This window comes from Schistocerca piceifrons, chromosome X (genome assembly GCF_021461385.2).
Source record: "Schistocerca piceifrons isolate TAMUIC-IGC-003096 chromosome X, iqSchPice1.1, whole genome shotgun sequence".
Lineage (NCBI taxonomy): Eukaryota > Metazoa > Arthropoda > Insecta > Orthoptera > Acrididae > Schistocerca > Schistocerca piceifrons.
The window spans coordinates 754,747,347-754,774,452 of record NC_060149.1 but is presented as its reverse complement, the minus strand read 5'-3'; the positions used below and the strand labels follow the sequence as shown (position 1 = coordinate 754,774,452).

At 43.9% G+C, this 27,106-nt stretch overlaps 1 protein-coding gene and 1 pseudogene across 1 annotated transcript in view; one reads left to right on the top strand and one right to left on the bottom strand.

The window, feature by feature from the left end:
- Nucleotides 1-27,106, bottom strand: part of LOC124723081 (paired mesoderm homeobox protein 2-like) — a 507,093-nt gene that overhangs the window by 128,102 nt on the left and 351,885 nt on the right. Inside the window, exon 3 of the mRNA XM_047248258.1 lies at nucleotides 3,669-3,786. Coding sequence (XP_047104214.1) covers nucleotides 3,669-3,786 — 118 coding nt within the window. The remainder of the gene's footprint in view (nucleotides 1-3,668; nucleotides 3,787-27,106) is intronic.
- On the top strand, nucleotides 6,924-7,041 carry LOC124723961 (annotated as a pseudogene).

Genomic DNA, 27,106 nt, shown 5'->3' with positions numbered 1-27,106 from the left:
TTCCTAAGGGACCAAACTGATGAGGTCATCTGTCCCTAGACTTACACACTAATTAAACTAACATATGCTAAGAACAACACACACACCCATGCCCGAGGGAGGACTCGAACTTCCGACGGGAGGGGCCGCGCAATCCATGACATCGCTCCTCCGATGGAGACAGCCACTCGATCTATGTCAAGGCGCCTCTAACCGCGCGGTCACTTCGCGCGGCATTGCTTCAAAATCTATTATTCTTCACCGTAAAGAGCAAAATTTAAGACGTTGAAACAACGGAGAAATTAAAAATTCGTGAGGATATTTGAATCGTAAATGTGGCTACGTGAATCACTGAAAACTGTCATAGAGTTATACACAATATGGAAGATAATAGCCGCGGTGGGTAACCGCGAGGTCAGAGGCGCCTTGTCACGGATCGAGTGGCCGTCCCGTCGGAGGATCGAGTCCTCCCTCGGGCATGGGTGTGTGTGTTGTCCTTAGTATAACTTAGTTTAAGTCAGATTAAGTAGTGTGTAAGCTTAGGTGCCGATGATCTCAGCAGTTTGGTCCAATAGAAATTTTTTTTTTAAAACAAGATAACATTTTTTTAACTGTTCCAGTAGTTGTTAAACGCGTTTCCCACAGCGGAATTGGTTACGACCACACAAATTCCGTGAAACCACTCCTTGCACTTATCACACCTGATCCAGTCCCCTTTCTTCACAGATATATGTAGTAATATTTGATGCTGCGAAACCACATGGTATGTTTTTTCCTCCGGACTCAACTTCCGGAAATGATGAAGAAGAGTCCTCTTCTGTATTTGAAGTTTCTCTTTAACATCCAGTGCGTTTCTGGAATCCTTGACATTCTTTCTTTGGGAGTTTTAAAATACAACTTTCTCTCTCCTCATGTAAGATTGAGATGAACTGGTGATGTTAGATGGTAAGCTGAATTTTTCTCCCTCCTCGCTCGTTTGGTACCGAGTGATTTTCGTCGGGACTGGTAAAACAGAAGAAAACAATTATGATGAAGTTTCTGAGTTTTGAATCTCTGAAATTGTTAGAGGATTAGAAGTTGAAGGGCCTGGATTTACTTCGATTCTGGGGTAATACAGCGGGGTTCATCACTCAGAAATGTGGACGAAGGAATGAATTTGTGTGATGGTATTATGTTTTGATTAAAGGGGAAAATTCCTGTGCACTCAGATCCCTTCACAGCATTCCCTTCATTACTTTCACGTCTTAAGCCGATGTCGAAAATTTTACAAAAACAAATGTTGAAACTGAGGCTGAATGATTAGTGTCTAAAAATTAGGCTAAATAAATACTTTAATAAAGAAGGAATAATACATATTATATTCAGATTCAGAGAGCACCACGAAGGCTGATTCACATAGCCCCCCTCCCTTATTTTTTTACGTGTAAGCAGTTGCTTAAATTTACAACAAATGTCGATAGTCGTTCTGTGGAGCGATCTGGTGGATATTATAAAACTGGTAGGGGAAAGATTATAATAAGCATCTATGTATTTCAACAATAAACATTATTTTAAAAATATTTATTCTAAACAATGTCTTCCCTCTTCTGTTTCCATCTGAATGATTTGTGTCTAAATTAAATATATTTTGAAAACGCTCCTTGCCACTTGTGCACAACTTGTCTTGCTACGTCCGAGATGTGCACATAAACCGAGCAGTAATATATTTTCTTGCTTATGATTCAGAAAGTCCCACCATGCCCTACAATGGATTGAGCCACTGAAACCGAAACTGACGAGGAAACCTGACATCGACAAGCAACGAATCACATCAAACGGTAATTGATATTTGGAAATGGTGACGACAATCTTCATGAAATCAATTTTTGGTCATTTGCAGTCAAAATTGAAAAATAAACTTTTGTGAGCATATTAATCCATAAATTACAAGAAAGTATATTACTGAATAATGCCTAAGTGAAAGTGTAAAATTATATGGTAGAGATGGAACAAACTTACAACATAATGACGTTAAACATCAAGATAATTTGAAGTCCACATAAAAATACAAAATAGAAAATACCTATATAATTCTGGCACCAATATTGCTGTGGTAATGGCTCCATGTCTTAAGATTAAAACCTTTCTTGAAATTTTATGTCGATGTCGGTAACTTTATGGTCTACGCATCAATAAAATCGGATCCGAAGCATTTTAGGACACAAATTTTACATCGAAATTAAAGAGTTTATTAGACAAATTTTTGCCAATGCGTTAAAGACAATATTTCATAAGAAAGGTATAGCTTTATATCGTAAGAAAATTATAGTAGGACACACATTCTGGTACAAGAAATACTGAACAAAAATGAACGCCACGTACTAGCTACTTTCACATGTTTGATTCAGAGATTAAACTGCACTTTTGATTCCAAAAATGTTACATAAATCAATGAACTCTGTGCACCGCATACGTTACATTTGCTTTTAAACCTGTTTTAACTACCTTATGTAGGTGATGTAACACTCAATTCACATCAGTTCAGTACCATATATTAATGACTTTAAAAGAGGGACGAGTATTGTTCATATATGAAGAAAAAGACAATGCAGACTCAAATATATTCTATTGATTTTATTTTCTCTTTTTGAAGAGCATAAGCGCAAAAGGTTACTCTTATGAAGATTTAATTATTTGAGGAGATGGTATCTACGTTTCTTGCTTGTTGAGATTCAATCAGAAACAAATTAATTTTCTGGACGAATGAAAATTTTGGTCGTTACCATCTGAAACCACGCCGAGAAGGCCAAAAAAATTGATGAACTCAGGGAAGGGCTGAAGGGAAGGAAGGAGGATCTTTAAGAAAGAGCAAATCGAGAAGTGGAATAAAAGTCGGCAGAGCATAAAAAGTTTGTAAAGTACTTACCCGTGAAAGGCAACGTCCCTAGTTCGAGTCCTGGTTCGACACTCGGTTTTAAGACGCCAAGAAATTTCCTTCGTATATAGTTTACGGAAGTAAAACTAGCTTCCACGTCCGTTTTCATTCAGTATTTATATAAGGAAAGTTGCTTAAACTTCGTGAAAGAATTTGAGTGACGAAGTAATCAGTTGGTGATTGTGAGTGCAGAATCTTATATTCTCTATTAAATTTCAACTCGTATCACTAGCGTGACTTTGAAGAAACTACAGATTAGTGATTGTTACTTTTAACTGAATCAGAAAGCTGCCTGAGTTACTTAAAAGTATAGCAATGTTTTTGAAAGAGTATTGATATTATATCTTGTTTCCTGTGTTATGTTCATGCATAATAGTAGTGAATTGTGTATGCATGTGACTGGTGCTGTAACGCTGCTAGGCTCCCTTGGGTGCACGTTGTTTCCGTGCACTACCATTCCCCTGTAATCCCATCGGATATTCCATTTAATAAAGTAATGACTCCGCAATATAAATAAGATAACGGTATTGGTACTAGGTTTATATAGTCAATAATTTTTGTAGAGCGTTTGCTCATCCACTTCAAAACCTAAAACCGCAGCAATCACATCCGCGGAAAGTCCGACTGCTGTAATCAATATTCCGATTGTTAATAGAGAAAACAGCGGCTAAGTTGCAGTTTGTATGAATTCCGTATTACCTACCGCAATCGGAGGCCACAGAAATTTCAAGGCTATGCTCCTCAGTGCAGAGGGGGCTGGCGGAATTTGACGCACCTGTGCTGGAGTGTTCGGCAGGATGCGGCGGTGTGAGGGGCAGCGCCGGTGAGCCCCTCTGTAGCAGCAGGCTGCGCTCGTTGCGGCGAAACTTGGCGCGCCTGTTCTGGAACCACACCTGTGGACACAAACACAGACGTCACGAGGAGAGCCAGTCTTGTCAAACTGCACCTATCTGTTTATTCACCCTGTCCCGCGATCTATCGTCTACACAAATTTTTAGACTAATGTGCACAGTGCCCCGGTGGCACTGCTGTTACAATCGGTAGACTCTGATTCGGAAGTAGCTGGGACCAAATTCCTACCTGAGCCAGACGTACAGATTCAAGTTTTACGTGAGCTTCTTAAATACACAGATGGTCGTTAAAATTTCAACGCGAGGAAGGATCGAAAATAATGAAATCTTACTTAATGTCTGCAAACAGTAAGTTAGGTTGAAAATACGATTAAATTTCAAGGAGAATTGTGGGTGCACAGGGTGCAAAATTTGGTACACAGAGCTGCCACCTGTGACAGCAACAATGGCTCTAACCTGGCTGGGAATCGAGTCGAAATGACACTGGATGACAAATATGGGTACCTCGTTACTTGCTGTTTCATCTCTATGCCAGTTATTGGTTCAAATGGCTCTGAGCACTATGGGACTTAACATCTGAGGTCATCAGTCCCCTAGAACTTAGAACTACTTAAACCTAATTAACCTAAGGACATCACACACATCCATGCCTGCGACCGTAGCGGTCGCGCGGTTCCAGACTGTAGCGCCTAGAACCGCTCATGCCAGTTGTAATGGCTGCTGAGTGTGGCATACTGGTCTCTTGCAACACATGACCATACATTTTCAGTGGGTAAAAGATCTGGAGAATGAGCTGAGTATGGCAGTGATAGAGGTAGATAAGGGCAATTGTGGCAAGGTGCGGTTGTGCGTTATCTTGTTGAAATATAACTTCACAGAGCACAGTCACCGCCCTCAACATGTCAGAAATGTAACGGCTGCTGTTCAGATTACAGGCGAAGCTAACTAGAGGCCACCGTTTTGTGTACCCAGCAGCATGTCATACCATCACAACAAATGCTGGGCCGTATGAAGATGACAAATGCGATCAGGCATGATTCATCCTTCTCGGAGCCTCTGTACACACATACATCCACCGCAATACTGTCCGTACACAGAGCCGGGCCCAGTCATAAAAATGTGGTACTTAGTCCAAGGCTGTCACTGGATGCACCACTGTCTCTATGCTGCCTCGTCAAGGGAAGTCGCAACAATGATCGATGCGCTGACAAGCCGTGGGCCTCAGGGTTGTAGTGGGGTAACCGATTGTTTTCAACAACCGTTTGGCCAGTCGACTGTTTTTTCCCAAACTTGTTTTTTTTTCAATCGAAAGAAGCAGCCGAATTAAATTTGTCTAGAGCCACGTCACTACACGTTTGAATGGTTTCACTTACTGTGAGACAATCGGCTGACCTAAGTATCTGTCAGTTTCCAAGATAGCAGATACTGATCGTAGTGGCGCAGGGGGTCACTGGACTCGCATTCTGGAGGGCTGCAGTTTTCAATACCCCATCCGACTATTATGAATTAGGTTTATCATGCTTCCTCTCACTTGCATAAGGCAAATACATCGATGACTTCTTCGATAAGGAAACGACTGATTTCGTCACACTTTCTTTTCCCCAACCCGTAATTCTGCTACGTCTCTAATGACCTCTTCGTCGACGTCGCTTTCGGCTCTTCATCTACATCTATATCTACATCTACATCATACATCATACTCCACTTGTCACTTGTGCGAGTAACTGACCCCCCCCTCCCCCCGCCCCTTCCCTGATCCACTCGCGACTGGCGCATGGGAAGAATGATGTCGGTGATCCACTGCATTATCGCAAATTTCGCGAATTTGCTCGTAGTGCCCATTTCACGAGATGTGAGTGGGTGTTGTTCGACTCTTCCCGGAAAGTGCTGTCTCGAAATTTCAGCAGTAAACATACACGCGAGGTACTCTGCCTCTCTCGTTGCGTTGCCGCTGTCGATCATCTCTGAAATGCTCTCGCGCTGACGAAACGATACCTTAAGGAAACGCGCCGCTCATCGTTCGAGCTTCTCTATCCTTTCTATCGGTCGTATTCGATAAGGATCCCAGATTGATGAGCAATACTCAAGAATCGGTCGAACGAGCACCTTGTAAGCCACTTCCTTCATGAATGGGTTACATTTTCTTAATTCTTCCTATTTATCTTAGTCTAACATCTGCTTTTCCTCCAATTTGCTTTATCTGGTCATTTTACTTAAGGTCTCTCTGTGTTGTTACCCCTAGATATTTTACGGTAGATACTGTTTCCAACAACTGGTCACCAATAGCGTAGTAATATTGTTACGTCTGCCACAGACGGCCCCTGCCAGTCAGACTACACTCAAGGCACCTCTGTGTACCATATAACATACACAAGCACTTGCAGGCGCAACCAAGAGGAGAACAATTCTTAAAAACAAATATAACTTGCTAGAGACTAATGCGAATCTGTTTCTGCAGAGGTAGCCTCACAGATACAGGGAAAGTTGGAGTACTCCGCCGGCCTCCGCCAGCTTTATAAGGCCAGCGCAGCAGCAGTACAGCCAGTTCGTCGCCGAGATAGGACCAGCTCCGACGGACCCCACCGACGCTCTTGATGAATGGTTGTCTACAAGTTATTTGTTTTTGTGTGTATAGAGTGATTGTTCGAGAAGTTTAGTTCCGTGTTAATTAACGACATTATACTGAGTGTTCTACAATACTGAGTATTCTTCAAATATAGTAGGGGATTTCATTTCCTACGTATGTGTTATATGTTACATTTGTTTACTTTCAGGATCAGCTGCTTGAGACTACACCATTCCATCACTCTTCTGTGGGTCAAGCCTGCCGGTGTGACCGTGCGGTTCTAGGCGCTTCAGTCTGGAACCGCGCGACCGCTACAGTCGCAGGTTCGAATCCTGCTTCGTGCATGGATGTGTATGATGTTCTTAGGTTAGTTAGGTTTAAGTAGTTCTAAGTTCTAAGGGACTGATGACCTCAGATGTTAAGTCCCATAGTGCTTAGAGCCATTTGAACGATTTTTTCAGTAGTTTTACAACTCTACGCTGGAGTAACTTTCTGGAGGAAAAGGATTAAAACTCCAATCCCACATTTCTAGTGTAGGCCTTTTGTGGTTTCCAGAATACGGTGGTAAATCAAATATAAATGGAATTTTTCTTCCTGATAGTCTACGGTTGATGCCAACGACCTTGCCGCAGTGGTAACACCGGTTTCCGTCAGATCACCGAAGTTAAGCGCTGTCGGGCCGGGCTAGCACTTGGATGGGTGACCATCCGATCTGCCGAGCGCTGTTGGCAAGCGGGGTGCACTCAGCCCTTGTGAGGCAAACTGAGCAGCCACTTGATTGAGAAGTAGCGGCTCTGGTCTCGGAAACTGACATACAGCAGGGAGAACCTTGTGCTGACCACATGCGCCTCCATATCCGCATCCACTGACGCCTGTGCGCTGTGGATGACGTGGCGACCGTCGCCAAAGTCATAATCCCCCCCACTCTGTTCCACTCGCGGTTCGCACGTGGGAATAACGACTGTCTGAACTCCTCAGTACGAGCTCTAATTTCCCCGTTGCGCGATTTGAAAGTTGCTGGTAATAATACATGCTCTACATCCTGGGCGAAGATCGGATTTCGGAATTTAGTGAGCAGCCCCTTCCGTTTAGCGCGTTGTATGTCTGCAAATGTATCCCACTTCAAACTTCCTATGAGATTTGTAACGCTCCCGCGATGGCTAAATGTACCAGTCACGATTCTTGCTGTTCTTCTTTGGACCTTTTCAATCTCTTGAATGAGACCCAACTGGTAAAGGTCCCATACAGACGAACAATACTCTAAGACTGGACGAACTATCGTATTGTACGCAATTTGCTTTGTTGAAGGACTGCATCGCTTCAGGATTCAACCAATAAACCGCAATCTAGAGTTCGCCTTGCCCGTTACTTGTGCAATGTGATCATTCCACTTGCGATCATTTTGAATAGTCACACCCAGATACTTGACGGATCTTACCGCTTCCATAGACTGGGCATTTATTTTGTACTCGGACATTAATGGGGATTTTCGCCTTGTTATACGCAGTAGGTTACACTTACCAATATTGAGAGATAACTGCTAGTCATTACACCACGCATTCACTTTCTGCAAATCCTCATTGATTTGTTCACAACTTTCATGTGATACTACTTACCTGTAGATTACAGCATCATCGGCAAACAATCTAATGCCGTTGTCAATACTATCAACCAGATCGTTTTGTAAAAGGTAAAATGCAGCGAACCTATTACGCTGCCCTGGGAACACATGAAGTTACGCTTGTCTCTGTTGAAGTCACTCCATTCAGGACGACATACTGCTCCCTGTCTGTTAGAAAACTTTCTATCCACTCGCATATGTTATCGCATAGACAGTAAACGCGCACTTTTGGGACCAAGCGACAGCGCGGAACTGAGTCGAACGCCTTTCGAAAGTCGAGAAATATGGCATCAACCTGGGAGCCGGTATCTAGAGCCTGTTGTATATCATGCACAAAGAGAGCCAGTTGTTTCTCACATGACCACTGTTTACAAAAACCATGCTGGTTTCTGCAGATGAGTTTCTCAGAGTCTAGAAAGGTCATTATGTCTGAACACAAAATATGTTCGATAATTCTACAACAAATCGATGTCAGTGAAATTGGCCGGGTAATTATGTGCATACGATTTTCTAACCTTTTTATAGATGGCTTTGACCTGGGCCTTCTTCCAGTCCCGTGGACCTTTCTGCTGTTCCAATGATCTCTGATAGATGATGGATAAGAATGGTGCTATATTTGTAGCATGTAATTGTTGTTGTGGTCTTCAGTCCCGAGACTGGTTTGATGCAGCTCTCTATGCAACTCTATCCTGTGCAAGCTTCTTCACCTCCCAGTACCTACCGCAACCTACATCCTTTTGAATCTGCTTAGTGTATTCATCTGTTGGTCTCCCTCTACGATTTTTACCCTCCACGCTGCCCTCAAATACTAAATTGGTGATCCCTTGATGCCTCAGAACATGTCCTACCAACCGGTCCCTTCTTCTAGTCAAGTTGTGCCACAAACTTCTCTTCTCCCCAATCCTATCCAATACCTCCTCATTAGTTATGTGATCTACCCATCTAATCTTCAGCATTCCTCTGTACCACCACATTTCGAAAGCTTCTATTCTCATCTTGTCTAAACTATTTATCGTCCATGTTTCACTTCCGTACATGGCTACACTCCATACAAATACTTTCAGAAACGACTTCCTGACACTTAAATCAATACTCGATGTTAACAAATTTCTCTTCTTCAGAAACGCTTTCCTTGCCATTGCCAGTCTACATTTTATATCCTCTCTACTTCGACCATCATCAGTTATTTTGCTCCCCAAATAGCAAAACTCCTTTACTACATTAAGTGTCTCATTTCCTAATCTAATTCCCTCAGCTTCATCTGACTTGATTGGACTATATTCCATTATCCTCGTTTTGCTTTTGTTGATGTTCATCTTATATCCTTCTTTCAAGACACTATCCATTCCGTTCAAGTGTTCTTCCAAGTCCTTTGCTGTCTCTGGCAGAACTGCAATGTCTTCGGCAAACCTCAAAGTTTTAATTTATTCTCCATGGATTTTAATACCTACGCCGAATTTTTCTTTTGTTTCCTTCACTGCTTGCTCAATATACAGATTGAATAACATCGGGGATAGGCTACAACCCTGTCTCACTCCCTTCCCAACCACTGCTTTCCTTTCATGTCCCTCGACTCGTATAACTGCCATCTGGTTTCTGTACAAATTGTAAATAACCTTTCGCTCCCTGTATTTTACACCTGCCACATTCAGACTTTGAAAGAGAGTATTCCAGTCAACACTGTCAAAAGCTTTCTCTAAGTCTACAAATGCTAGAAACGTAGGTTTGCCTTTCCTTAATCTTTTTTCTAAGATAAGTCGTAGGGTCACTATTGCCTCACGTGTTCCAATATTTCTACGGAATAAAAGCTGATCTTCCCCGAGGTCGTCTTCTACTAGTTTTTCCATTCGTCTGTAAAGAATTCGCGTTAGTATTTTGCAGCTGTGACTTATTAAACTGACTGTTCGGTAATTTTCACATCTGTCAACACCTGCTTTCTTTGGGATTGGAATTATTATGATCTTCTTGAAGTCTGAGGGTATTTCGCCTGTCTCATACATCTTGCTCACCAGATGGTAGAGTTTTGTCAGGACTGGCTGTCCCAAGGCCGTCAGTAGTTCTAATGGAATGTTGTCTACTCCGGGGGCCTTGTTTCGACTCAGGTCTTTCAGTGCTCTGTCAAACTCTTCATGCAATATCATATCTCCCATTTCATCTTCATCTACATCCTCTTCCATTTCCATAATATTGTCCTCAAGTACATCGCCCTTGTACAGACCCTCTATATATTCCTTCCACCTTTCTGCTTTTCCTTCTTTGCTTAGAACTGGGTTTCCACCTGAGCTCTTGATATTCATACAAGTGGTTCTCTTTTCTCCAAAGGTGTCTTTAATTTTCCTGTAGGCTGTATCTATCTTATCCCTAGTGAGATAAGCCTCTACGTCTTTACATTTGTCCTCTAGCCATCCCTGCTTAGCCATTTTTCATTTTTCACTTCCTGTCGATCTCATTTTTGAGACGTTTGTATTCCTTTTTGCCTGCTTCATTTACTGCATTTTTATATTTTCTCCTTTCATCGATTAAGTACAATATTTCTTCTGTTACCCAAGGAGTTCTACTTGCCCTCGTCTTTTTACCAACTTGATCCCCTGCTGCCTTCACTACTTCATCCCTCAAAGCTACCCATTCTTCAGCTACTGTATTTATTTCCCCCATTCCTGTCAATTGTTCCCTTATGCTCTCCCTGAAACTCTGTACAACCTCTAGTTTAGTCAGTTTATCCAGGTCCCATCTCCTTAAATTCCCACCTTTTTGCAGTTTCTTCAGTTTTAATCTACACTTCATAACCAATAGATTGTGGTCAGCGTCCACATCTGTCCCTGGAAATGTCTTACAATTTAAAACCTGGTTCCTAAATCTCTGTCTTACCATTATATAATCTATCTGAAACCCTTCAGTATCTCCAGGTTTCTTCCATGTATACAACCTTCTTTCATGATTGTTGAACCAAGTGTTAGCTATAATTAAGTTGTGCTCTGTGCAAAATTCTACCAGGCGGCTTCCTCTTTCATTTCTTAGCCCCAATCCATATTCACCTACTACGTCTCCGTCTCTCCCCTTTCCTACTACCGAATTCCAGTCACCCATGATTATTAAATTTTCGTCTCCCTTCACTATCTAAATAATTTCTTTGATTTCATCATACATTTCTTCAATTTCTTTGTCATCTGCAGAGCTAGTTGGCATATAAACATGTACTACTGTAGTAGGCGTGGGCTTCGTGTCTATCTTGGTCACAATAATGCGTTCACTATGCTGTTTGTAGTAGCTTACCCGCACTTCTATTTTTTTTTATTCATTATTAAACCTACTCCTGCATTACTCCTATATACACTAAACACTATGTCAGCCATCCTTGCGTTTGTTCGATGAATGAAAGGGGGAATGGTGCTGCAGTCCTCTACCGTAAACGAGTTTTTGAAAGCTAGGTTTCGAATTTCGGCCTTCTGTTTATCACCATCCGTTACATTACCCGTACTGTCAGCAAGAGAAGGTATTGAATTATTTGTAGCGTTCATAGATTTTACGTACGACGAAATTTTTTTGGGGTTATTTGTAGAATCTGCAGGTAAAATATTGCTTTCAAAAAGAATCTCTCATTGACCTTTTGGTTGCCTTAGCGAGTTTTGGGATTTCAGTTACGTCTCTTTCAGAGCTAGTGTTTATCAAAGCACAGAGACAGTTCTGTAATTTCTCACAGAGACTGTGTAGTCCGTTTCGCTGAGATTTTGTTGTATTAGAATTTACAGTCAATTTGAGCAACATTGTTTTCGTCCCTCTTTACTTCACATCACTCAAAACACACAATAAGATTTTAATAACATTTCTTTGCGTGAAAGGTTAACTTTCGTCACCCGTAGGTGACATTAGAAAGGCCATGAGGCGACGATTTCTCCATTATCAAAAACATGCATCAACAGTGGATGATATACAATACGTGCCTGTAGAATGAGGTTATTGGGTACGTCCTAATCTCGTGTCGGACCTCCTTTTCCCCGGCGTAGTGCAGTAACTCTACATTGCATGCACTCAACAAGTCGCAGAAATATTGAGCCATGCTGTCTATATAGCCGTCCATAACTGCGAAAGTGTTGCCGGTAGAAGATTTTATGCACGAACTGACCCCTCGGATATGTCCCATTGATGTTCGGTGGGACTCACGGCAGATGATTGGCTGGTCACGTCATTCGCTCGAATTCTCCGAGATGTTCCTCAAACCAATCGCGAACAACTGTGACCCAGTGACATGGCACATTGTCATCCACAAAAATTGCATCGTTTTTTGAGAACATGAAATCCATGAATGGCTGCAAATGGTTTTAAAGTAGCCGAACATAACCGAAGACCCAGTTTATTCCATGTGAACACAGCTCACGTCATTATGGAGCCACCACCAGCTTGCACACTGACTTGTTCACATCTTGTGCACATCGCTTCGTGGAGCCTGTGCCACACTCAAACCCTACCATCAGCTCTTACCAACCCAAAATCTGAAGTCATCTGAAGAGGCCATGGTTTCCCAGTCGTGTTAGGTCCAACCGATATGTTCACGAGCCTAAAAGAGATGCTACAGGTGATGTCGTGCTGACAGCAAAGGGCCTCGGGTTGGTCTTCTGCTGCCACAGCCCATTAACGTCAAATTTCGCCACAATATCCTAGCGGATACGTTCTTCCTACGTCCCACATTGATTCTGCAGTTATTTCAAACAGTTTTGCCTGTCTGTTAGCACTGACAAGTATAAGCTGCTCTCGGTCGTCAAGTGAAGGCCGTCGGCCACTATGTTGTCCGTTGCGAGAGGTAATGCCTGAAATGTGGAATTCTCGGCATACTCTTGACACTGTATATCTCGGAATATTGAAGTCCCCCAACGATTTCCGAAATGTAATTTCCTATGTGTCTAGCTCTAACCATCTATCCGCGCTCAGAGTCTCCTAATTCCTGTAGTGCGGCCATGATCACGTTGGAAACCTTTCCACTTGAATCCCTTAAGTGGAAATGGTAGTTCCGCCAGTAAACTGCCCTTTTATACCTTCACTTGCCTCGAGATGGCTCAAATGGTTCAAATGGCTCTGAGCACTATGGGACTTAACATCTGAGGTCATCAGTCCCCTGGACTTAGAACTACTTAAACCTAACTAATCTAAGGACATCACACACATCCATGCCAGAGGCAGGATTCGAACCTGCTACCGTAGCAGTCGCGCGGTTCCAGACTGTAGCGCCTAGAACCCCTCGGACACTCCGGCCGGCCGAGATGACTGGGTGTTTGTGTTGTCCTCCACATTTCATCATCATTCATGAAAGTGGCGAGATTGGGCTGAACAAAGGTTGGGAATTTGTATGGGTGCTGTTAACCACGCAGTTGAGCGCCCCGCAAACCAAACATCATCATCATTATCATATTTTATACCTCGTGTACGCGGTACTACCGCCATCTATCACTACAGTGTGTACAGGAAATACGATGGAATCTGCATTACGGGACGTCCCGTTTGCTCACTTCTGTACGATCAAGAATATAGTATTGATTCATGAACATTAAATAAACTCAACTTCATAACTGAAAGAAACGTTTCACCTTCTTGTTATATGATCTGCGAGCTGGTCTAGTTTTTGTGTAGTGTAAAATACTGACACAGGGGCTTAGGTACATACGTGTTTGCGTTATTTTATCTGGCGTAAATTTTGGCAATAATGTGAGCACTACGAGGGTTACCTAAAAGAAATAAAAGTTATATGTCTCCCGTAAAAACCGGAGAGTAATAAAGTTACGACACAAAAATCACAGGACAGTCATTGTGAAGAGCTGCCAATCTGTCTCAGTTATTTGTTAATGTACAACAGGGGCAAATATTAATGGATTTTTAAACGGAGACTATTGTGAATACACATTCGAAGGAAATCAGTGCAGTCTGTATAGAAAGGTGTTCACATTCTCAGGGGGAGGCAGGTCACTACGGTAAGGCCTACAAATGATAAATGATACAGAAGACCCGATACAAGAGGAGAATGGATGATTTTAATTCAAAAGCAGAGTGATAACAAAAGAACGAAAACCTTTTGAGAAATGTCATAGGTCAAATACTACTTCAATTTCTCTAGCAGAACGACATTTTTGTCGTTAAAACATTTTTCCCGAACAAAGGAAATAGAAAATGCCTTCAACGAGGACAATATTTAATTAAATCTGAAACGAATATAGTAACAGAAATGTATATGACAGTCCTAAATTAATTCATTATTTCAAGCTATCACAGCGAAGAGAAAAAGACAGATATAAATAAACTTATGTAATCGAAAATTAGAAATTTTGTCTATGAAATGTAATTTAAAAATGCGGACTATGTTGTATTAATTGAGGCTATAAGTTCAGGCCTTCCTAAATAGAAAATTGTACATAGCTGAAAGGGCGAATTAATTATAAAAAATGTTTAAAGAAACCTCCAAAGGTGGTGAGGTACGAAGAAGACAAATGGAAAGACCATCTCGAATGGAAGAAGGCAGCTATTAAAGGGAAGGTGAAAGTTTCACACAAATGGATATTAGAACGCGATAAAATATGCCGATTTAACAAAACTGTTCGGAAATGCCTTCAACGCTATTTAACGAAGTAGAATGAAAATTTAACTAGAAAAACAGAGAGTGATGAATTTTATGATAGACATATATCACATCTGATTATTGAAGATGGCACAGTAACTAGCAACTGATTTGAAGATTTCTTTAAATGTTTGTATAGCGGAGGTGGTGATTAAAAAAACACTTTTTTAATAATGAAAATAATAGCATTTCTGAAATAGCTGCAAGGACATTCGAGACATGGAGGAAGAGATGGTCTTTTGGAGGAAATAATTAAAAATGTTAAGAAAATTTATATAAAAGGCACATTAAAAGTTGTTTATGGAATGTCGGTGAAGGAAGACAATTTCCCACTACTGGATCAATACTGTATTTGCTCCACTTAAAAAGAAAAGATAGGCAAGACATAAAACTGTAGAATAACCAGAAATCTTTGAGTAATCACCAGATTTTCAGAAAATTGTCCCTAACCGCACAGAAAAAGTATTAGATTTCAAGCAATCGAAGGAAGAAGTAAACTTTTTAACTGGGTATCCCACAATTGGCCAGTGGCAAGTTGCGAAAATTTTATAGACCTGCCAGATGTCTGTCAAACAGAACGTTTCCTGGGGTTAACAGACTTTGAGAAAGCTTTTGACTTATTTCCAACAGACTCTGTACTAACAGCTCTTGGGAAACGACGCATGATTGAACCTATACTAGTATACTGAAGAATATACGTGCCAATACTACGGCATGCAGCGACTTCATCAGTATGGTGCTAAACTGAGCGGAAAAACGAAGGAGGGAACGTATAATTGGAAATAGCTGAACCATCACTCTACAGATAACGGTAGTGTTAACTTCTAGAGTAAATAAACTTCGAGGACTAATACTTTAGCAACTGACAGAAAAAGTTCATTATTCACAGTGTTGAGAATGGCTGTGATGTGGAGCCCGAGTGGGGTACAGTCAAATGGGGGGTGCCCCAGGGATCAGTGTTGGGACCACTCCTGTTCCTTATTTACATAAATGACATGCCCTCTAGTATTATGGGTAATTCTTAAATACTTCTGTTTGCTGATGACACTAGCTTGATAGTAAAGGATGTTGTCTGCAACACTGGCTCGGTTTCAAAAAAGTGCAGTTCATGACATAAGTTCATGGCTTGCAGAAAATACACTAACGCTAAATCACAGAAGATTCAGTTTTTACAGTTTCTAACACGCAATTCAACAGAACCTGACGTTTTATTTTAGCAGAATGGGCATATGATTAGTGAAACTGAACAGTTCAAGTTTCTATGTGTCCAGATAGATAGTAAACTGTCATGGAAAGCACACGTTCAAGATCTTGTTCAAAGACTTACTGCTGCCATTTTTACTATTCAAACGGTATCTGAAGTAAGTGATCGTTCGACTCGAAAAGTAGTCTACATTGCTTATTTCCATTCGCTTATGTCGTATGGTATTATATTTTGGGGTAACTATTCCCATTCCAAAACGATATTTTTGGCTCAGAAAAGGGCGGTTCGGACAATAAGTGGTGTAAGTTCACGAACCTCTTGTCGACTCCTGTTCACGAGTGTGGGTATTTCGATATTGGCCTCTCAATATATACATATATTTCTTACTGTCATTTCTGGTTAAAAATACTAGCTTATTCCCGAGAATAAGCAGCTTTCACTCAGTCAATACTCTGCAGAAAACAAACCTGCATTTGGATCGGACTTCTTAACTCTTGACCAGAAAGGTGTGCAGTATACTGCTGCATCCATTTTCAATAAGCTACCACAAGAATTCAAAAATCTTAGCAGTAATCGACGCGCTTTCAAATGGAAACTGAAGAGTTTCCTCATGGGTCACTCATTCCATTCTGTCGAGGAGTTCCTTGAAAAATTAAGCTGATTTTTGTTGTATTGTTGATTGCGTTTACTTAAACTTATGGTTTGACTTTTCGCGGGTACATAAACATTTTATTTTTATCTACTTTTACTTTTACGTTGTAATTTTATGTACTGACACGTTCCATGATTTTGGAGATTTGCTCCTCAATTTGGTCCTACGGTACTTGACGTGTAAATTAATGGCTCTGAGCACTATGGGACTTAACTTCTGAGGTCATCAGTCCCCTAGAACTTAGAACTAGTTAAACCTAACTAACCTAAGGACAGCACACACACCCATGCCCGAGGCAGGATTCGAACCTGCGACCGTAGCGGTCTCGTGGTTCCAGACTGCAGCGCCTAGAACCGCACGGCCACTTCAGCCGGCTTTGGTAGCTCAGTTGGTAGAGCCCTTGCCTGCAAAAGACAAAGATTCCGCGTTCGAGTCTCGGTCCGGAACACAGTTTTCAACTGTCAGGAAGTTTCAATAAACAGTTTGCTTACATTTTTAATCTCATTCGTTTTCATTTATACATTGTCCAGTCACATTAACGTGATTACTGCCCATCTTCGACGTCAGCGTGCAATAACCACTCATAGATGGCGGGTGGCAGCACTACCAGTGGAGGATGTATGAAACATGTCTGGGGAGTGGGGGGGGGGGGGGGGGGAAGGGGACACCAGGGAACAGTGCAGTCGATGTCATAAAGCGGCAACGGAGAGATTTACGCGACGTCCAAAAGGGCAAGCCTGATAGAATTTCGGAAACGGCTAAGTTTGTAAACGGTTCGTATACCGCCATGGTTAAAGTACACTACTGGCCATTGAAATTGCTACACCACGAAGATGACGTGCTACAGACGCGAAATTTAAACGACAGAAAGAAGATGCTGTGTTATGCAAATGATTACCTTTTCAGAGCATTCACACAAGGTTGGCGCCGGTGGCGACACCTATAACGTGTTGACATGAGGAAACTTACCAACCGATTTCTCATACACAAACAGCAGTTAACCGGCGTTGCCTGGTGAAACGTTGTTGTGATGCCTCGTGTAAGGAGGAGAAATGCGTGCCATCACGTTTCCGACTTTTATAAAGGTCGGATTGTAGCCTATCGCGATTGCGGTTTATCGTATCGCGACATTTCTGCTCGCGTTGGTCGAGATCCAATGACTGTTAGCAGAATATGGAATCGGTGGGTTCAGGAGGGTAATACGGAACGCCGTGCTGGGTCCCAACAGCCTCGTATCACTAGCAGTCGAGATGACAGGCGTCTTATCCGCATGGCTGTAACGGATCGTGCAGCCACGTCTAGATCCCTGCGTCAGCGGATGGGGACGTTTGCAAGACAACAACCATCTGCACGAACAGTTCGACGACGTTTGCAGCAGCGTGGACTATCAGTTCGGAGACCATGGCTGCGGTTACCCTTGACGGTGCATCACAGACACGAGCGCCTGCGATGGTGTACTCAACGACGAACCTGGGTGCACGAATGGCAAAACGTAATTTTTCGGATGAATCCAGGTTCTGTTTACAGCATCATGATGGTCGCATCGGTGTTTGGCCACATCGCGGTGAACGCACATTGGAAGCGTGAATTCGTCATCGCCATACTGGCGTATCACCCGGCGTGATAGTATGGGGTGCCATTGGTTACACGTCTCGGTCACCTCTTGTTCGCACTGACGGCACTTTGAACAGTGGACGTTACATTTGAGATGTGTTGCGCCCCGTGGCTCTACCCGTCCTTCGATCCCTGCGAAACCCTACGTTTCAGCAGGATAATGCACGACCGCGTGTTGCAGGTCCCGTACGGGCCTTTCTGGATACAGAAAATGTTCGACTGCTGCCCTGGCCAGCACATTCTCCAGATCTCTCACCAATTGAAAACGTTTGGTCAATGATGGCCGAGCAACTGGCTCGTCACAATACGCCACTCTTGATGAACTGTGGTATCGTGTTGAAGCTGCATGGGCGGCTGTACCTGTACACGCCATCAAAGCTCGATTTGACTCAATGCCCATGCGTATCAAGGCCGTTATTACGGCCAGAGGTGATTGTTCTTGGTACTGATTTCTCAGGATCTATACACCCAAATTGCGTGAAAATGTAATCACATGTCAGTTATAGTATAATATATTTGTCCAATGAATACCCGTTTATCGTCTGCATTTCTTCTTGGTGTAGCAATTTTGATGGCAGTAGTGTATATCCTGTATGGTGAAACTGCGCTATCCAAAACCGGCGCGGAGGCAACTGTCGTGGACCACGGCACAGATGACAGGGGCGAACGATGGCTACGTAGATGTCTACGGGCGAATGAGACGAAATACTGTTGAATAGCTGATCACCCACATGAACCAAGAGGCAACCAACAGTTTCTCCTCAACTAACGTTTAACGGATGTTGCTGCGTATAGTCTCTGTGGCAGGCGAATGGTTCATGCACCCATGCTCACTGCTGTTCGTTGGCAACAAAGGCTGCAATTTGCACGCCATTAACAGGACGTCCACAGAGTGGCGACAGGTGCCATTACGTTTTACGCTCCATTGAATAGATGGCTGTTCGTGTGTACGGCATGAAACATCTGAAAGCGAACACCCTGCGAACAGGAGGGAGCGTTATGATCTGTTGAATGTTTTCGTGGCATACCCGAGTGATCTCGTCATTCTGGAAGGCACAATGGATCAACAAAAGTATGTATCTATAAAAAAAAGTTCAAATGGCTCTAAACACTATAGGGCTTAACATCTGAGGTCATCATCCCCTAGACTTAGAACTAATTGAACCTAATTAACCTAAGGACATCACACACATCCATGCCCGGGGCAGGATTCGAACCTGCAACTGTAGCAGCAGCGCGGTTCCAGACTGAAGCGCCTAGAACCACTCGGTCACAGCGGCCAGCATGCATCTATCCTTGGGGAGCATGTCCACCCCTATTCGCAGTTTTTTTCCTCGGCACAATGGGATCTACCAACAGGAGAATGCAACATGTCACACAGCTCGTAGTGTACATGCGTGGTTCGAAGAATACCATAGCGAGTTTACTATACTCCACTAGACGCCAAACTCTTCGATTTTAAACACAACCGAGAATCTGTTGGACCACTTCAAATAAATGGTTCAAATGGCTCTGAGCACTATGGGACTCAACTTCTGAGGTCATCAGTCCCCTAGAACTTAGAACTACTTAAATCTAACTAACCTAAGGACATCACACACATCCATGCCCGAGACAGGATTCGAACCTGCGACCGTAGCGGTCGCGCGGTTCCAGACTGTAGCGCCTAGAACCGCTTGGCCACTCCGGCCGGCTGGACCACTTCGATCGGGTTTTATGCTCAATGGATCCTCAACCGAGAAACCTAGCCCAGGTATCTATGGCACTGGTCTCATCGTGGCCTTGTGAGAGATAAGGTTGTGGTGATGATGTTTGGTTTGTGAGACGCTCAACTACACCGTTATCAGCGCCCGTACAAATTCCCAACCTCTGCACAGTCCAATTTCGCCACTTTCATGGATGATGATGAAACGATGAGGACAACACAAACACCCAGTCATCTCGAGGCAGAGGTTGAGGTGTTGTCTCTCCCAACTGTCACCTGGAGCACGCTTTTGGAGTAGCGCTGGTTCTGTTATTTGGCCGATATGTTCAGTTCTTCTTCAGAAGCGAATGTGAACCCCTGCAATTTATTTCCATAATCCAGTGCATGCTGTTTGATAAACAAAATCAATAACTATGTAAATTGTTTCCAAATCTCTGAAATGAACTTTTCGGGGACACATCTCAACAAATGAAATGTTTCTGTATACAGCAACACAATTAGTATTTCAGTCTTTCACTTCAGCAATTTTTCAGACAACGTAAACATCTAGGCAACAATCAAATGCTTCATGAAGTTCTTCAACGGGTTTTTTGTCACTGATGTAGTAAAATCGTACTGACATTGAACTGCATTTTGTGGACAATCGGCATCCTGAAACGCTTAGTAGCTTCTTCGAGTGAAGGAGGAAGGTCAGATTTCCTTCCTAAGCTCGGTGCCGATTCATTTCCACTCTTTAATTTGATTTGCAGTGTGCTACGAGGTGTTTTAAAATTTTCAACATTTTGTTTTGCCCTTCTCAAATCTTCCGCAGTTCATTTTCTGCGCATTTGAAACAAAAAATTTGATAAGGTTAATTTACCGAATGACCAACACATGATTCTATTCGACAACTGTGAGATAAAAAGCAGAGCTTACCTTCGGGTCCGATTCATTTCCGCTCTTTAACCTGTCTCGAAGTGTGCTATGAGGTGTTTTAAAATCTCAGTTGTTTTTAAACTTCGGGAGTTCGTTTAGCTTGCTCTAGCTTCCTTATATAAATGCTATACTGTGTAAAACAGAAAGAAAATGCGTTATGCCAATACCCCAAATGCATGTCATCAATCAACAACAACAATGTGACGCAAATTAGGGCTTACCTTGATGCTATGAAGTCAACAGTATGCGGCAGTTAATTGCGATCTGTGTTAACACCGTTACTTGCTCGACGTCCAAACAACTGACAGGCGAGCTCACACTGACACTCTTAAATATAGAAGACTCCCGCAGTCACAGTTGTGGATGACAGTGTGGTTGTTCGATACCACACTTGTTAGGGGTTGCAGATATCGACCGTGGTCCGTAAGAGGTATCGTTGGACCCGCGAGTCGCGACTAGCGCCGCTAGCGCTGCTCCGCGGCTTGTGACAAGGATCTAGCTAGCTCTCGTCCGCTCTTGCTCGGGACGTCAACTAGGAATGTAGCATAGCCTTCAGCTGATAGGAAACAACCTCTAACAAGACGCTTAGTCAGGTATGGCATACGTAATGCCTCTCTAGATATCTGTTTGTAATTATATGTACGCAGCATATGAAGAAGCCTGTAACACAAGTACAATATACACTCCTGGAAATGGAAAAAAGAACACATTGACACCGGTGTGTCAGACCCACCATACTTGCTCCGGACACTGCGAGAGGGCTGTACAAGCAATGATCACACGCACGGCACAGCGGACACACCAGGAACCGCGGTGTCGGCCGTCGAATGGCGCTAGCTGCGCAGCATTTGTGCACCGCCGCCGTCAGTGTCAGCCAGTTTGCCGTGGCATACGGAGCTCCATCGCAGTCTTTAACACTGGTAGCATGCCGCGACAGCGTGGACGTGAACCGTATGTGCAGTTGACGGACTTTGAGCGAGGGCGTATAGTGGGCATGCGCGAGGCCGGGTGGACGTACCGCCGAATTGCTCAACACGTGGGGCGTGAGGTCTCCACAGTACATCGATGTTGTCGCCAGTGTTCGGCGGAAGGTGCACGTGCCCGTCGACCTGGGACCGGACCGCAGCGACGCACGGATGCACGCCAAGACCGTAGGATCCTATGCAGTGCCGTAGGGGACCGCACCGCCACTTCCCAGCAAGTTAGGGACACTGTTGCTCCTGGGGTATCGGCGAGGACCATTCGCAACCGTCTCCATGAAGCTGGGCTACGGTCCCGCACACCGTTAGGCCGTCTTCCGCTCACGCCCCAACATCGTGCAGCCCGCCTCCAGTGGTGTCGCGACAGGCGTGAATGGAGGGACGAATGGAGACGTGACGTCTTCAGCGATGAGAGTCGCTTCTGCCTTGGTGCCAATGATGGTCGTATGCGTGTTTGGCGCCGTGCAGGTGAGCGCCACAATCAGGACTGCATACGACCGAGGCACACAGGGCCAACACCCGGCATCATGGTGTGGGGAGCGATCTCCTACACTGGCTGTACACCACTGGTGATCGTCGAGGGGACACTGAATAGTGCACGGTACATCCAAACCGTCATCGAACCCATCGTTCTACCATTCCTAGACCGGCAAGGGAACTTGCTGTTCCAACAGGACAATGCACGTCCGCATGTATCCCGTGCCACCCAACGTGCTCTAGAAGGTGTAAGTCAACTACCCTGGCCAGCAAGATCTCCGGATCTGTCCCCCATTGAGCATGTTTGGGACTGGATGAAGCGTCGTCTCACGCGGTCTGCACGTCCAGCACGAACGCTGGTCCAACTGAGGCGCCAGGTGGAAATGGCATGGCAAGCCGTTCCACAGGACTACATCCAGCATCTCTACGATCGTCTCCATGGGAGAATAGCAGCCTGCATTGCTGCGAAAGGTGGATATACACTGTACTAGTGCCGACATTGTGCATGCTCTGTTGCCTGTGTCTATGTGCCTGTGGTTCTGTCAGTGTGATCATGTGATGTATCTGACCCCAGGAATGTGTCAATAAAGTTTCCCCTTCCTGGGTCAATTAATTCACGGTGTTCTTATTTCTATTTCCAGGAGTGTATATTATTTTTTACCAACCGCTACTACACTACTGGCCATTAAAATTGCTACACTAAGAAGAAATGCAGATGATAAATGAGTAATCATTGGACAAATATATTATACTGGAACTGACATGTGATTACATTTTCACGCAATTTGGGGTGCATAGATCCTGAGAAATCAGTTCCCAGAACAACCACCTCTGGCCGTAATAACGGCCTTGGTACGCCTGGGTATTGAGTCAAACAGAGCTTGGATGGAGTGTACGGGTACAGTTGCCCATACAGCTTCAACACGATATCACAGTCCATCAAGAGTAGTGACTGGCGTATTGTGACGAGCCAGTTGCTCGGCCACCATTGACCAGACGTTTCCAGTTGGTGAGAGATCTGGAGAATGTGCTGGTCAGGGCAGCAGTCGAACATTTTCCGTATCCAGAAAAGCCCGTACAGGACCTGTAACACGCGGTCGTGTATTATCCTGCTGAAATGTAGGGTTTCGCAGGGATCGAATGAAGGGTAGAGCCACGGGTCGTAACACACCTGAAATGTAACATCCACTGTTCAATGTGCCGTCAATGCGAACAAGAAGTGACCGAGACGTGTAACCAATAGCACCTCATACCATCACGCAGGGTGATACGCCAGTATGGCGATGACGAATACACGCTTCCAATGTGCGTTCACCGCGATGTTGCCAAACACGGATGCGAACATCATGATACTGTAAACAGAACCTGGATTCATCCGAAAAAACGACGTTTTGCCATTCGTGCACCCAGGTTCGTCGTTGAGTACACCATCGCAGGCGCTCCTGTCTGTGATGCAGCGTCAAAGGTAACCGCAACCATGGTCTCCGAGCTGATAGTCCATGCTGCTGCAAACGTCGTCGAACTGTTCTTACAGATGGTTGTTGTCTTGCAAACGTCCCCATCTGTTGACTCAGGGATCGAGACGTGGCTGCACGATCCGTTACAGCCATGCGGATAAGATGCCTGTCATCTCGAGTGTTAGTGATACAAGGCCGTTGGAATCCAGCGCGGCCTTCCGTATTACCGTCCTGAACCCACCGATTCCATATTCTGCTAACAGTCGTTGGATCTCGACCAACGCGAGCAGCGATGTCGCGATACGATAAACCGCAATCGCGGTAGGCTACAATCCGACCCTCATCAAAGTCGGAAACGTGATGGTACGTATATCTCCTTCTTACACGAGGCATCACAACAACGTTTCACCAGGCAACGCCGGTCAACTGCTGTTTGTGTATGAGAAATTGGTTGGAAACTTTCCTCACGTCAGCACGTTGTAGGTGTCGCCACCGGCGCCAACCTTGTGTGATGCTCTGAAAAGCTAATCATTTGCATATGACAGCATCTTCTTCCTGTCGGTTAAATTTCGCGTCTGTAGCACGTGATCTTCGTGGTATAGCAATTTTAATGGCCAATCGTGTATAAGGGTCGTCCCGAAAGTACAAAACGTTTTGGCATAAGTAAATAAAGACGAAAGATATCAACACAAAGCTTTATTTGCGGCGTTAGAGTACCTTTCTCTATTTTCAATGTAATCGTTATAGCTGTCATAGCACTTATTTTAACGTGAGACCAGTTTTTCCACTCCCTTGCTGTACCGCTCTACTGCCAAAGATCTGACCCATGACGTCACTGCTTGTGTGTATTCGTCGTTTGCGAACTGTTCCTTCAGGTTCGTGAAAAAGTAAAAATCACTTAGTGCCAAGTCAGGGCTGAAAGGAGAGTGTCCAAACATTTCCCACTATATTCGTTGATGTTCCTGCTCTGTTCGTGCTGATGCATGAGATCGCGCATAATCGTGAATCAAAAACACCTATGCTGACAACATTCCGCGTCCCGTACTCATAAGAGAGGTAGGCAGTAGTCGGCAAGGATCAAGACAGGAGCCGCATTTGTTGAATTAAACCAAAAACACATGCGAAAACGAATTAATGAGCAATACTGGAACCATTTCAAATAAGAGTCAAATCATTTTATACTCCAATTTTTTGTTTTGGATGAGTCATGGTCCCCCACTTCAAGTCAAAAATCACAAAGGGCGAAGGCGATTTAACCTACGGGACAGGGTATCCATGTTTTATACCCAAAAGGGACTCTTAATGTTGATTACCTTCTTCTTCTTCCCGCCATCCCGTAGGAACGGTGTCCGCTTTTGGGGTCAATGCTCGCTGTTTCTTGCAATCTAGCACTTACTATGGATTTAGGCTTCTTGAACTTAGGTCTGCGTTTGTACTGTCTAGCCACCGTAATTTAGGTCTTCTACCTTGTCTCTGGCCTTAGACAGTGAGATGCTAGGCTGAGCTAATAGCTAAAGTAGGTGGTGCCCGTATGATGTGTCCACTGAATATTTTCATTGATTGGAGCCACCAGCTATTTGTCGGATCATTGTATTGTTCAAATGGTTCAAATGGCTCTGAGCACTATGGGACTTAACTGCTGTGGTCATCAGTCCCGTAGAACTTAGAACTACTTAAACCTAACTAACCTAAGGACAACACACACGTCCATGCCCGAGGCAGGATTCGAACCTGCGACCGTAGCGGTCGCACGGTTCCAGACTGTAGCGCCTAGAACCGCTCGGCCACTCCGGCCGGCCATTGTATTGTTGATGTGGTCGATCAGAGAAATGCCTAATGACCTTCTCAGTATCCTTGCAATGAGTAAAATAATAACTGGTGAGAACTACGCAAGTTTTCTGGACGATAGTATTAAAAAATACATACGTATTCCATTTATCAGCAGAAATAGAACAGAATGATAGCTCACCACATAAAAGTACCTGTTGCTGTAGATGTTGAATTCGCACTGTTCCGACATGCGTTGTATACTTATATTCCTCGACAATAGCTGCTTGTCGGCTGTAACAGTTTCTGGACACGTCCAAGCTCTCTGCAGCGCTTGCCTCTTTCAGAACCGGGAATAATTATTTCATTCCAGAAACTTCCCTCGATAGGTGGAAAACCGGAGAATATTAAATATGGCCTGCAGGAACATCTACTCTATTCACAAGATTTCTCAGCCGCTGATATAAGCTCATTTCTTTACTCAGAGAAATTTGTGCCTCGAAACGTTTTTGAGTTCAGTCAAGTGTTTATGGTTACTGGCTACTGCAAATGGTTATTTGGTAAAACTTCTAGAATCATGCATCAGGAATGGGATATAGTTGCTGAAAAACGTAATTTCCCCAAAAGGGGACTAGATAGAAAAAATACGACTAATAAGTAGGTCGGGAAATTTTCACGTTGCCTTCTCATTATACGTAACGGACGGCTAACGTTTTTGGTGATGCTACAGCCATTCGGAAATTGCGTGCTTCTATAGCGTAATGCGCAGCGTGCTAACTTTACGAGACAGGGAGGTGAACCAGACCCGTGCCAGATCCGCGCGGCGGATTAACGACAATGGTCCAGTACAGCACCCGGGATGAGTGTCGTCACAGCCGATTTTTCACGCTCGTTTAGACAAGTACTGGGCTGGTCCTCAATGTCCAACTCAGAAAATACATACACCAACATTTAAAATGAGAAAACATGTGCAACAAAGTTTACACGATTCAGACAGATGGCGTAAACGACTTCCCTCCATTATGCTGACTGCAGACAACGGCGATAGCAAAGGCATATATTCACAATCTTAAAACAAAATGAATTTTCCAAATCATGACAAACAGCGCACTCTGTACCGTGAGATTCAAGAGGTAATAAAACAGGAGAGCTTTACGTATGTAGGTGAGAGATGGCGGCCGACCTCTGTACACCTGTGACTTGAGTCAACTCCAGAAGCAAACGTTATAATTTGGACGGTGTCGAGACATTGGAGATCAGACACTAGGGAGAGAGCTTCAGAGCCAGAAGTCTGCAGCTAGCGCTTATGCTCGCTCGAACTGCTCGGTGCATGTGGTTCCGCTTAAGTCCAACAGATGGCAATACAGTCGCGTTGGACGCGGATTGCAACTGCACTCGACTTCCGTCACGCATCTGATCAGGGCGGACGTCGTAAGACGCCCTTTTAAGTTCGTTGTTGATCTATTAACTCAGTTTTTTTATTACAGAGGGCGGCTAACCCTCTGACCGAGCACGCTGAGCTACCGCGCCGGCTATTAGTTCGAACACAGACCAACGAGAAAGACAGGCAGTGGCGCATACGTCACATCACGTGACATGACAAGTCTGAGGCGGGGAGCATGTAATTATTTCAGACTAGTTTAATAATTCTTAACTGCGCGCTTAAATGCATGCAAGCGATCGACAGCACAAGACTAAGATCATGGGTGCGTACATTTTCGTTGACATATTGATTTACCGTGGATCTTACAAGGAGCCGAGAGTTCGCGAAGTATGGGCGACAAGACGACTCGAGGCCCACGA